At 39.9% G+C, this 13,353-nt stretch overlaps 1 protein-coding gene and 1 pseudogene across 2 annotated transcripts in view; one reads left to right on the top strand and one right to left on the bottom strand.

The window, feature by feature from the left end:
* Window positions 1–1,487: 1,487 nt before the first annotated feature.
* LOC104872696 (zinc finger protein 709) overlaps window positions 1,488–13,353 on the top strand; it is a 37,401-nt gene continuing 25,535 nt past the window's right edge. Inside the window, exon 1 of one of the 2 annotated variants that reach the window (XM_010638972.3) lies at window positions 1,488–1,847. In XM_010638972.3, the coding sequence (XP_010637274.1) occupies window positions 1,845–1,847 (3 nt within the window). In that variant the 5' untranslated portion in view covers window positions 1,488–1,844. Of the gene's footprint in view, window positions 1,865–13,353 lie in introns of both variants that reach the window. The other variant, XM_010638973.3, reaches the window with a different exon arrangement.
* Window positions 7,215–8,094, bottom strand: LOC104872695 (annotated as a pseudogene).

Here is a 13,353-nt window from a genome sequence, read left to right as displayed (position 1 = left end):
TTTCCCTGAGAAGCAGTTTGATGTGCGAAGTGTTGCTGGAATCACACTGAATATGCTCATATGAAGAAAATCTTTGAAGGGGGTTCATAGAAATAACTCAATTATCTACACTTCTAAAGAAAAGGTTTAAGGATTTGACAGTATATTTTGTTCAGATGTAGGAGACCAAAATATTCATACTCTCAGAGTTGTTTTTGAGCCTAACACAATCACCTCCATGTTTACATCTGAGTCACCTCACTGGCACAGACGTGCCGATGACTGCACTAACGGCCTTGCTCATTTAATGACCTAATCTGTTACATAACAACTGTATCTCATCATGACTGTTACTGTACAATATGTTTCTCCTTTATCATTTTATGAGTAACCACTTCCTCTTACAAATTTGTGGGTTTTGCCTTTATATACTGCTTGTGCCTGCAAATAAAAGAGACCTTGACAAGCCTCTGCTTGGTCTCCTTCTCTCTGCGCCCCTCTTGTCCCATTTCCAGGTATCTCCCCTTCTCGACCTCTGCTGATTACAAGCCCTGCCGGCCGGGGCATTCAGACACCTACTGCTAACTTTAACATTTCTTGTTGAAGGTTGAAATTCCTACAAGGATAAAATAATACCTACAAGGTTAAAATACCTAAAAGGATTTTTTAAATTCGTGGTTTCAGAGATTGAAATCAGTTGTTATTAGACTCAAATGGAGAAATAGTGGGACTAGCTCATAGTGGAAAGAAACGAAGAAAGAAAGGTAACGTCTGCATGAGAACCAGGAAGCAGAGAACAAAACGGGTGCCACAGACGAAGGTGGAGGGAGAAGATAAGCTCCCTAATGTCACAACTCCAGCATTGCTGTACTAGTATCCTATGCACCTCTAATGCCAAACAAGATTTTGACCAAGAGTGTCACAAGACTCCGGCAAATATTTCCCTTCTAGCAATATTAATGTGTTGAAAGGCAGAGTTGCAGCTTTTGAAGAGGGAATTACAGGGCACAAAGAGCTTACAGTCTGAAGTCCTTAGGTTTCCATGCCTCAACACCAGAAAATACATTTATTCAGCAATCATATGCTTCTCTTTGGCATGTATTTTCTTGGCTTAGAGTGAGTAAATCAAGAGATACAGTAAGAGAAAGCCTTGTTCGTGAAGGCAAGAACCTTACTCCTAAGTTCCTTCTTCTCACAAAATCAGGCCCTCTTTCCCATTGCGTCCTGGCTTTGCCTGGACTTGGAACACTCTCTCACAGCGAGTTAACCCGAACTGGCTTAGCAGACTGGTGACCCCATTTGGAAGAACAACACACAGGAAGAGCCCACCGAGTCCAGGAAGAAGAATGGAGTAGCCAGGTGCGATGGTGCATCCCTGTAAACCCAGCACTGAAGAAGCTGACGCAGGAGGATCACAAAGAGCTCAAGACCAGCCAGTAACATAGTGAGTTCAAAACATGCAACACTTTGTCTTAAAAACAGAGACAGAAGACGCTCGAAACCAGGAGAAATTTTTCTTAAATGCAGGCTAGGACAGATCAGCATCCTGGGAGACAAACTGGTCAAGAAGTGTCTGGGTTACAATCTCCCATGTGACTTGCTCTCACACTGGTGAAGATCCGCTTCAGCAGTCTCTCAGCCCAGAAGGCGGGCAGTGGAACAGGAGCCAATCGGCGTTGAGGGGCGGGCCGTATGAACTGTCCAATCAGGTGGCCCTGGCGGGAGGGCTCTGTTTCCTGGCGGCAAAACCACAGATCCTGAGTTCAATGCTGAGAGCTGCCGTACCCTGGTAGACCACCTTGCTTTAGGATTTCTGTTGGCTGCAGACTGCGTGGGAAGGACCCGGGAGACCCTGTAGCCACGCAATGGTGACGTTGTGGGACGGGTGCGCTGACAGGGGTGGTCGGGGGAGGCCCGGGCGGAAGCGGTGGAACAGCAATGGCGGCCGGCCCCTCCCCGGAGCCCGAGTCAGAGCGCCTCCCGGTCCGGGCGCCTGCTACACTCTGTCCTCCGGCCCTGCCTCAGGCAGGCCTACTTGGTGTACCCAGCACCCTGTCTCTCCACTGCCACCCCGCCAGCCGGGAGTGCAGTCTCGCCAGCCGCAGCCCAAGGCTGCGTCTCTACTTGTGCGCGGAGCGAGGGGATTGTGGGCAGACCCTGATTCCGGTGGGGAGTCGAGCTGGGGGATGTGGTGTGCTGGATCCCTGGTCTCATTCGTCCCTCCAGCAGATCTGGAAGACCTCCATGTTATAAATGTGGGATACAGGGTCCCAGAGCCACACCTTAGCCCCTCAGGCCAACGCGGCTCTGTGATGACAGTAAATTGCCGAAATTCCAACATGTGCCCCCAAGCCAAAGTCAGGATTAAGTATTGTAAGACCCAAAGTCTCACTCTCACTCCACAGAGCGTGACCTGTACCATGCTGGGTCCTAAAACCCAGCGAGGCTCCGGGAGTTGGACAAGCAGCGAGAAACCCAGGAAGGAACACACCAGGCTAGTTGGTAAACAGACGTTTATTAGTCTGGCCAGAGGGCACTCTGAGAACCAAGCAGCTCAGAGATACTCCAGCTCAGGGTTTAGCACAGTTTTTAAAGACCAGGGGAGAGGCTTACAAGCACAGCAAGTGGGCAAGGGGTCAGGGGTCAGTTCCCTTAGCTAAGGGGTCTGGTTTATGACATGACTGGCTTCCTGTGTTGAACATCCCCAGACCCCAGGATGTTCTGTTCTGATCAAAGTCCTAAGGTATTACCTTTGTTTACCCATACCAGGCTCTCACATACACTCTGTTCTAATCTTATCTGGGAACAGAGCAGAAAGGAATGTGCTTTGTTGTATGCTGACTAACTAGGGGCTACACAGCGGTTAGGGTCCCACAGTATTAATGCCCTGAGAATTGAGAAACAGGATCGCCAGCCTTGGGGGTGAAGACGCCAGCCGTGGGGGTGAAGACGGGAGGCTGATGCAGGAACTTTCTTGCGAGTTGTTGACCAGTGGCATCGAGGCCACCCTGAATCTATATCGTGAGACCCAGAGTCATACAACAAGACAAAAACAAATCCAAAAAAGAAAAAAAAGAAGAAAAGAAAAACAAAGAGAAATATTCAGTATCACTGGTGATGTCAGTTGGTGGTGTTTGCCAAGCATCCAGTGAACTCCTGTGTTACATAAATAGGAATGCAAAAACAATCATCATCTTAATGATTGACGTGGCACCTCTACTAACAGGGACCACTTAAGTGAGGCCTTCCTATAGAGCTTAGAGGGCTGAGATAAGTGGAAGAGATGTTAATGTGTCAGCAAGGGCAGGAGAAAGTGTTCCTGCTAAGGACCACTTCCAGAGGGAACGGCATGTTACACGCAGTGTGAGAATCATTAAACTTGGGCATCCATATGGACATGTGATTTGGTAGGAGTAGAAAAAGAGAGTGATAGCACCTCAAATAATTGCTGTAGACCTTTGACTGTAGACACTGTTTTGAGAGTTGAAATGCTGATAGAGGTGGACTTTTAATTAAAGGAATATTGTAGTAGGAGTAAAGTCAAGTTTGAGGTCAGTAGCCATATGAGTGGTTAGTAATAAATAACTTCTGTGCAGGGAGGAGCAAACAGGAGGAGAAAGATAGTAGGAGAGGAGGGGATGGTGATGGTGGTAAAATGCAGCAGAAAGGGTCTTCCTCTGAGGTCAGATTTTTTCATAGTGTGGCAATAAGGTAGTTGTGTGCTGGCTCAAACTGAGTGGGTCAGACATCACAGGCACTAAGAAAGGAGAAGACTTTGTAAAATTTAGATAAATTTGTCTTCTGTTACTACTAATCAGGTAAACTAATCAATTTTCTTTTCAAGGGTTTCTTCCAAGCAATTCAGGCTGGCCTTGAACTTATTACGTAAACCAGGTTTGCTTGCAGCTTGTGACCATTCTCTTAAGTGAGCCTCCTGAGCACTGAGACTATAGCTGTGTATATTTTTTGAGGAAAAAATGGAAATTAGGAAATGGTTTTGCTTGCTCTGGCTTAAAAATTGGTGGCTATCATCAGCTAAGTGTAATGGAAAGGGATTTCTCCAGGATACCACAGATTTTAGATGTGGGTGATATTTTTATTGTACAGAAGATTGAACCAAGGACTTTTCTCTGAACTACGTTTTCCATACCTTTAAATATTTTTTAAACTTTGAGAGCAGCTCTCACTGTGTTGCCAGGGCTGCAACAAACTTTTGGTCTTGTTTCAGCTTCTTGGAGTGCTGAGATGCCAGGCATGTGCCACCATTCCTCCTTAAGATGGGGGTTTCTTAGGGCTGGGGATTTAGCTCAGCAGTTCTGCCACCTGCCTTGCAAGCACAAGGACCTGAGTTAGATCCCTGGTACCAAAAAAAAAAAAAAAAAGATGGTCGTTTCTTCATCACCAGTATTAACCTGGATCACTGTGCTTGGTTAAATGACACTTCGGTGAGGCATGGTGCTGCCCACCTTTCATCTCAGCCACTTGGGACGCTGAGGCAGGATTATTGCAGTAGCAAGACCAGGTGGACAATGGAGTAAGACCCAGATCAACATAGAGCAAAATCACTGGGTCTTTGTCTCCAATTAAAGTAACTTGTGTAACATGTGCAAGGCCCTGAATTCAGCCCAGTACTAAAGCATAAAAGAAGAAGTCATAATACTCAGAAAATTTTCTCTGATTTGGAATTTCATACTGTTTGCACATTAGTGGTCTGTGGTATACTTGCTCCAGATGCTGGGCAGCAGCAGTGAGTCCCAGCTTTGTCAGTGACAGGACACCAGTGACAACATCCAGTGATTTACACTGCAGTACATTCAATAAGTTACATGAGATATTTATTACTTTATCGTGAAAGAAACTATGTGTTACATACTTTTTCTCAAATACAGGTTAATATTAAGTGTGTTTATCCGTTTTAAAGGAGGCAAGGCTTAGCATTGTTTGCTTAATTATGTATATTCAATGCATTTTCAATACATTATAGTTTGAACTGTCTGTAGGTTGATCAAGATATTTTCCCTGGATAAGTCAAGCAGAATGTGTAATCAGGTTTACTTTGTCCTCTTAATGTATCATTTTTCACCATAAATGTGTGATCAATTACTTTTTCCTCTTGATTTGTACTGCCAACCATATCAAATGTCATTTTAGCATACAGCATAGGTATTTCTTGCTATTTAGATAAATTTAGTGTCTAAATTTTTTCTTCATATTCTTACTTAAATGACTAAGTAACTCTACAGTGTGTCCCAAAAAATGGAAAGGGAAACTTCTCTTTTCTTTTTTATGTCAGATTTGAAAAATATAAGACTATCCTTTGTTTTTCTGAAGGGATTCTAGAAGATTTTTGTCACATTCATAGTTGCTTCAGTGGTATTATAAATATACTTGTATTAATATAATTTAAAAATTTTATAGCATATATCAAATCTGTCTGTACATTATTTTCTACATATTCAGATCATCATCTCCAATTTATTTTTTCTTTTTTTTTTGGAGACAGATTTTGAGATAAGTGACTTTGAACTCATTAGGTAGGCCAGGCTTGGCAAGAACTTGTGTTTTCTTCTGCCTCAACCCATCCAACAGCTGGGATTAAGTTTTTGTGATAGAATTTCAGGTGCCACCTTATATACAGAAACAATTCGGTTTCTCTGTTAAATATATAATTTAAAGAAATTTCAGAGATTACTGAAAAAATCTTAGTCCATTGGTGATTGCTAGAAAATGTCAATTTATGGGATTTGAAATGCCCCCCCAAAAAAAAACCCCAGAAAGCATAAACTTTATACAAAGAAACATAAAAATTCCAGATGGCCAGTCTGATCACACTACATAATTAGGGATGGAACATCACTGAAAGTTTCTTAACTCATTCCTTTGACAGCATTAATTTGTGAGCTAGCATTTATATTTAATTCAGCTGCATTTATGACAGAAGATCTGATTTTCAAAATGGTACTAATTTTCCTTAAGTGTAAGGACTCTAAAAGTTAATAATTTACAGAGCAAATATTTTAACTTCTGCATTGTATTCGCTTGCTGTAATATTTACAAAAGACTAAAAGACTAATATCTTTCACTCTCCGAACCCTATATCTTTTTTTTTTTTTCCTTAGGTACCGGGGTTTGAACTCAGGTCCTTGTGCTTGCAAGGCAGGCCACCGAACCACTGAGCTAAATCCCCAGCCACCAACCCCATATCTTAAAGGTTTTCCTTGTCCCTCATTTCTGACCTCAGTGGGGGACTGTAGGAGTTTCAGACAGGATATGTACATACACACTTTAGATGGGATGCCTAATTCTGAGTATGAGGATAAATACAAGACAAGATCATTAATTATGTTACAGTGTCTCAAAGGCTATGTGACAAGAAGTACTGATGCCCTAGAAAAGATGAGACATTGAAAGACACCCCAACATCCTAAGCCTGTAACAATTAAATTGGCCTCTGCTAGAACACAGCCACCACTGACTGGCACTGAAGGTTAGACACCAATCCTGTGGTTTTTGGTAAACAAGTTTAATTTAAGAGTTGTCACTAAGTTAAAGTGAAACTATGTTTTAAGAGCAATTTACACTGAAGGAAATACGGTTCTAAAGTATTCTACGTAAGGAGAGATTATAGATAAAAGAATTGGCAACTGAGCATGCTAAATTCATGAAATACAAATTTCATAACAATGTACTACATGCATTTTGCTAACAATGTTTCCTAGAAATTAACTCTATAGAGTTGTATTGCATTTTTAAAGTGCTATTAACTTTTAGGAGAAGTAACCATATCTGGTTGATGGTGACAAAATACATGAAAATTCAGACAAATGAGCTGACAGATTCCCCAAATAGCAAAGTACTTTATCACAACAGAAAACCATAATGAAATAGCCTGAACACATCTGAAATTTATGAATTAAAATGATGATTCTATGAAATAAGTTCTGGGATGGATGGATTTTATTACCCAAAACATTTTAATTAATTCCAACCATAGATTTGTTGACTAAGTTAATGCTGTAATTTAGAAAACAGTTGAGGGGGAATATACCCATTAAGTAATTTGACCTGTAACAAAATAACACTGCTTCTATAGACAAAAATCCTGAAAATGCTGTGGAAAAAAAATGACCCCAAAATAACACTGGGGGAGGGGCACAGTTAAGACATCTGAAAAAATATACACATGGCTTTGGTTTATTAAAATATTTTGCATTACTTTTTAAGAGAATATTAGAAAGCAACTGAAAACCATGCGAATTATTTGTAATCCTTGCATAGCAAATTCAGTCACTTTGTGAGCACCATTCAGATGTTTGCCAAAGACAGTTTAGAAACTTGAGAGAGATGGTGAGGGTGGGGGAGCTCCTTCTGATTTGACCTATCTGACATGGATTGGCAGCCCAGGGCTCTGTGAGGGGTCACAAGCAAGGCTTTGTTTTCTGAGAGGCACGTGGAATTTCCATTGGTTGGGGAACAGCCCAATTTTAGTTTTTCCAGATACTCAGCTTGTGCAGGCTTATGACATTGGAGAACTTTGATTGCATCTTCTTTGAAACACTCGTTTCCTTCCAATATGAACAGAATCTTCCCAGTCTTCTAATATTTCAGAGACTGTAAGAACATAACTATATATTATGTACTCTTAGTCTTGGTTCTGCTAAAATATTTTCAGGAGCCTGCCTGCCTGTTGTCTTCCTCCTGCCTCCTCATGAACTTCCCTCAGGGCTGCACCTCCCAGCTCCGCTTCAGGCTCCACTGCTTCCCCTGAGAGAAATAACTCTGGTTTGTTCACAAGTTGCTCGTGGACAGCAACACCTCCTCCTCCTGCTTCTTGCAGAAGCTCAGATTCCACCTGCTTTTTTAATCCCTTGTGGCATGGCATAGGTCTGAGTCAGGTTGGCCTTGAGCTTCATCATAGAGGCAAGCACCAGAAGCTGCCACCCACCAGCCAGCAGGGAGAGGATGAGTTAAGGCGGTGAGACCACTCAGTCCCTGGGCACCAGAGCCTGAATGCGGGGGAAAGCTCTGTCACTGAGCCCTACAGTGAAGCTCAAGCCACTGCCTCAGCTCCCTGCTCCGCTCCAGAGAGCCATTGCTGGAGCCTTGCAAAGGGAGAGGACAGTTGCAAGGAACTGCACCCACCGAGTAGTGCCCAGATCTTCTTTTGATTGAGACAGGCATTCCCTATGTAGTTCAGGTGACCTTGATCTCATTATATAGCACAGGCTGAATAAGAACTTGTGTTGTAGCTGGAAGTGGTGCATGCTGAAATCCCAGCACTTAAGAGCCGTAGGTGGGAGGATCCCTGTTGAGTTGGAGGCCAGCCTGGCCTACCACCCTGAGCTACACAGCAAGACCCTGTGTAAACAAAACAAAAGCAAAAAGAACTTCAAACAAAAAACAGATAAAGAACGTGGCAAAAAGAACTTCAAACAAAAAACAGATAAAGAACGTGTGGTTTTCTTCTGCCTCAGCCCACCCAACTGATGAGATTATAGGCATGTGAACCATGGCTGGCTGTCTAATTTTTATCTGTGTATAGTATTTTTCTCTATGATTATGTTGCAGAGTTTTTAAAGAATTTGTTGATAAGGTTTTATAAAGATGGATATATAAATCCTTGGAGGTATATGACTATTTCTTGTTGATAAAGTCCTTTACAGTGATATATGAGAAGGGTTTTCTTGTATAAAGTAAGATATTGGCACAGATTGAGACAAGTAGCAGAATGGACCATCATTTAACTTCTTTGAAGGCTGACATTAGAAATTATGCAAAGGACCCAGGGATTTAGCTCAGTGGCGCTGTGCCTGCCTCAAAAGTGTAAGGTCCTAAATTCAATCCTTGGTACTGGAGGGGGGGTGGAGAAAGAGAGAGAAAGAGAGAGAGAGAGAAAGAAGGAAAGAAAGAGGAAGGAAGGAAGGAAGGGAAGAAATTTATGTAAAATTTAATCTTCTAATAAAATGTGTTTTTAAAAATATAGTTTCTTTCCTAAAATGTTCGTGATATTCATGTCATAAGGACATAATAACAAATCATTTTCTAATTTGTACTGTGTCACAAACCCATCCTTAAACAGACCTACACTAAACACCATTTGTTTCTCTGTAGTTATTATGTGTATACTAAACTTGATTTATAAAGATTTGTGAGCTATTCCTTTATACTATGTTTTCTGATTGGGAATCCCATGTATTCATATAGTTTTAGTGAGTATTAAAACTATAAGAAAGACTTATTTTCCAGTTGATCTTCTTGTTATTGTTCTAAGATGTTGATACTTTCATCACCTGTGAATAATGATTTTCCCTCTTCCATTTCAGTCCTTATGTCACTTATTTTTCTTCCCTGCATCACAATATGGCACGTGAATTTTGCTCTCATGTGACAGAACAGTGGAGATAGTGAATATCCTTTTTTCGTTTCTGATCCTAAAAGAATTCAGGTAGTGTCTCCATTTACAGTCTCATATGTTAGTTTTGTGGTTTATGTACTTTATATAGTTGTTAATCCCTTTTGGCTTTGTATTAGAGACTTCTAATAAATAATTAATACAAATTAAGATTTAGAATTCATGTTTATACCAAGATTCAAATAGTCACACGAAGCTTTTCTTTGTTGATTTACATTTCTGATGCTGAACTATCCTAATCTTTCATAAAATATACAAGCATCACTTAATTATAATATTGTGACTGTGTGTGTGTGTGTGTGTGTGTGTTGGTGTGTGTGCAGTACTTCACACTGCACCAAGGGCATCACATATACATATACTAAGGACCAATACTACCACTTAGCTATTTTCTAATTGACCCTTGTAATTTATGATTTAATATTTTATCCTGGCTTTGAAAATCTGCCTACATAGGTGTTACAGCCTTTTCTTATAAACATGTTGCCTGGTTTCAGGTAAAGATCATACTAACTTGATAAAATTTCTACAGAGATTTCTTATGTATATATGTATGTATTTATTTTTTTATAGACAGGATTTTACTGTGTAGTCAGGCTGGCCTTGAACTCTGGGCAGTCCTCCTGCCTCAGTCTCCCAAGTGCTAGGATTACAGGTATGTACCACCATGCCTGGCTCCCTACCTCTTTTTTTTATTAGACATAATTACAGGCATGCATCACCATGCCCAGTTCTCATTTTTTAAAGAACATGAAATAAGTTGTGTGGAGTAAAAACCAATATTACAGATGTAAACCAGTATACAGTGGTACCTTGTTTTGTGGACTTAATTTGTTTTACAGTTTGGGGAAGATGGATGTGTTTGTGTGGAAAAGATGGCCATGGTAGTGTTTGTCACTAAAAATGGAGTTTGCTAATGGAAACAAATTTTTGTTGAAATGCTTTTATTTGTGAACCAAATTGTTTGCAAACAGAAGCATTTATGAAATAAGGTATTACTGTATTTTTTAAATAATTGAGACAAACACTTACAAAAATTTTTTATATAACAACCCAAGTCAGGTGTTTCCTGGAACACGCATACCATTAGAAGTTTGATCACCAGTGCCTGACTGTAATTGCACCTAATGCATGCACTTTCCTGTAGTCGGTTCTAGAAAAGGAAAGGAGAGGGAAGGGAAGGGGAAGGAAGGGGAGGGAAATGTATTAGTTACTAAATTCTGGTTTAAGGCCTTGATCATTCTGTGCTGGGCAGGGGATTTAGCTCAGTGCACAGTCCCCTGCAAGCACTGAACTAAATCCCCCTGCCCAGCATAGAATGGCTAAGGAACAGTTATTCACCTCTTAGGCACCATTTCTCAACTTCTGGCCACTGAACAAATCAGGTGAATCTATGTATTTTTATTAAGAATGAAAAAGGATTTTCTCAAAGATTGCAAAGAGAAGGTGGAATGGCCTCTTGCTCAAATCACCATCTCCATTAAAGGTGGGCAAAGGTAGTTTAAGGAACTGTATTCAAGGAGCACAGAAAGGTAATGCAAATCTCCGCACTGGCTTCATCCCTTCCAGCCATCTTTAGCTCATTGTCCCCTTTCTTGTAGAAAGGAATTGGACCCAGGCTTCCTGGTATCATCTGCATATTTTGCTTTTCATCTGGGGTGAGGAGAGGTGGGGGAAACTGTGTATTCCCTACGTCTCCAGAAGCCATTTGTTTCTAAAGGGAAAATATATTTTAATGTTCTGTTTTTCAGCTGGGCATGGTGCCACACATTTGCAATCCCATGAGTATGGAGACTGAGACAGAGGGATCAACTGGGTCTCCTATGTACAGTATCATGTTTTCTGCAAATAATGATAATTTAAGTTCTTGTTTTCCTGTGTGTATCCCTCTTATTTCTCTTACCTGATTGCTCTGGCTAGTGTTTCAAGTATTATGTTGAATAGGTGATAGTGGACATCCTTGTCTTCTTCCTGATTTGTGAGGGGGATGCTTTTAGCCTTTACCATATTCAGCTGTGGTCTTTCTATGCCTGTTGTTTTTTTTTTCCCCCCAGGTTTTTATAATAAAAGATGTTGGATTTTTGTCAAATGCCTTTTCTGCATCTATTAATATGATCATATGGTTTTTGACATTCTATTTATGTGATGTGTTACATTTATTGACTTACGTATGTTGAACTATCCTTGCATGTCTGGGATTAAACCTACTTGGTTTGGTTATATAATCTTTTTGGTAATGTGCTACATTCTATTTGCTAATGTCCTAAGGAGTATTTTTGCATCTTCTTATAGTTTTGTTTTTTAGTTAGGTCTTTATCTTATTTGGTGGTTAGGGTGATACTAGCTTCCATAAATATTTGGGAGCACACTATCTTTTTTAATTTCTTTGAAGAGCTTGCGAAGTATTTGTAATGTAACATCCTTAAAGGTTTTGTAGAATTCAGCAGTGAATGCATTGGGTTCTGGGCTTTTTCAGTTGGTAGATTCTTTATTACTGTGTCAATTTCATTGCTTGTTAATGGGTTGTTCAGCATCTTTAGGTCCTCTTGGGTTACTTTTGGTACTTTGTGTATGTCTAGGAATCTGTCCATTGCTTCAAAATGTGCTAATTTGTTGCAATATAATTTTGGATTTCAAGTGTCTATTACGATTTTAACTTATTTTTTTGTTTGTTTCTTTCTTTTGTTTTGAGACAGGGTCTCACTAGGTAGTTCAGGCTGTTTACCTCACTATACAGCCCAGAGTGACCTTGAACTCCCAAAGATCCTACTGCCTCATTCTTATTTGTGTTGAGATTACAGGCCTCACACCCAGCTTACCTTTTTTATGTCTAATTGCATTGATGTTAGTCTTTTCTCACATTCTTTTGATGAGTCTGGTGAAGGACTTATCTATTTTATTTATTCTTTCAAAGACTGACTCTTTGATTCATTGATTTTAAAATAATTTTTAGTATCAGCTTATTGTTTGTTTCTCAAGTATCTTAAGAATTCTCATAAGGTGGTTTATTTGAGCTTGCTGTATTTCTCTAATGTGAAAATTGATTGTAATGAATTTCCCTCTTAGAACTGCTTTTATAGTGTTCCAGAGTTTTCAATGAATTGTATTATCATTGTTATTAACTTTAAGGAAATTTTTAAATCTTTTTTTATTTCTTCTGTGACCCAGTGGTTGTTTAGAAGTATATTGCTAATTTTGCTAGAGCTTTTGCCTTCTCCAAAATTTCTACTTTTGATTTCTATTTTCATTGCACAGTGGTCTGATAGTATTCATTAAGCTATTTCTATTTTTTATATTTACTTAAGCAGGCTTTGTTGACAAGTACATGATCTATTTTGGAAAACCCCCCTTCAACCTCTCCATCCCTCCCTATTTACAAAGACTTTGCTTCCATTTTTTCCCTTTCTCATATTAATTCCATTCCCTTCTTTCCTTTCTCCAATCCCTCCCACTTCTCCTTCCCCTTTGGACCTTTTCTTTCTATTATGCAATACCTATCATGCCTTTTGATCCTTATAAAACTATTCAGTATCAACACATGTCTGTCATATTTATTTCACTTAAGAATATGGCCTCTATGTGCATCAATCCAATGTGCATTTAGCTATAAATATCTCTTAATTTCTCAATACTTTATGTCTGAGTAGTACTTCATTTTATTTTTTAAAAAAACAACTTATTTTTCCAGTCTCCAGTTGATGGGCAATTGGGCTGTTCTGTGAAATATACTGTTGGAATTTCAATTGGCATTGCATTGAATCTGTATAGCAGTTTTGGTACTATGGCCATTTTCACTATGTTGATTCTTCTTACCAAGGAGCAAGGGATGCCTTTACATTTTCTTATATCCTCTTTTATCTGTTCTTACAGAGTGCTGTAGGGATTTTTTACAGAGTATAGAGGGATTTTGCTTCTTTCATTAGATTGATTCCTAGATACTTCATTTTTTTTGGATGCTATTG

Source organism: Fukomys damarensis, unplaced genomic scaffold (genome assembly GCF_012274545.1).
Source record: "Fukomys damarensis isolate Sample0158 unplaced genomic scaffold, DMR_v1.0_HiC HiC_scaffold_30, whole genome shotgun sequence".
NCBI classification, from domain to species: domain Eukaryota; kingdom Metazoa; phylum Chordata; class Mammalia; order Rodentia; family Bathyergidae; genus Fukomys; species Fukomys damarensis.
The sequence above is the reverse complement of the archived record's forward strand: the minus strand, read 5'-3'. Positions and strand labels throughout refer to the sequence as shown.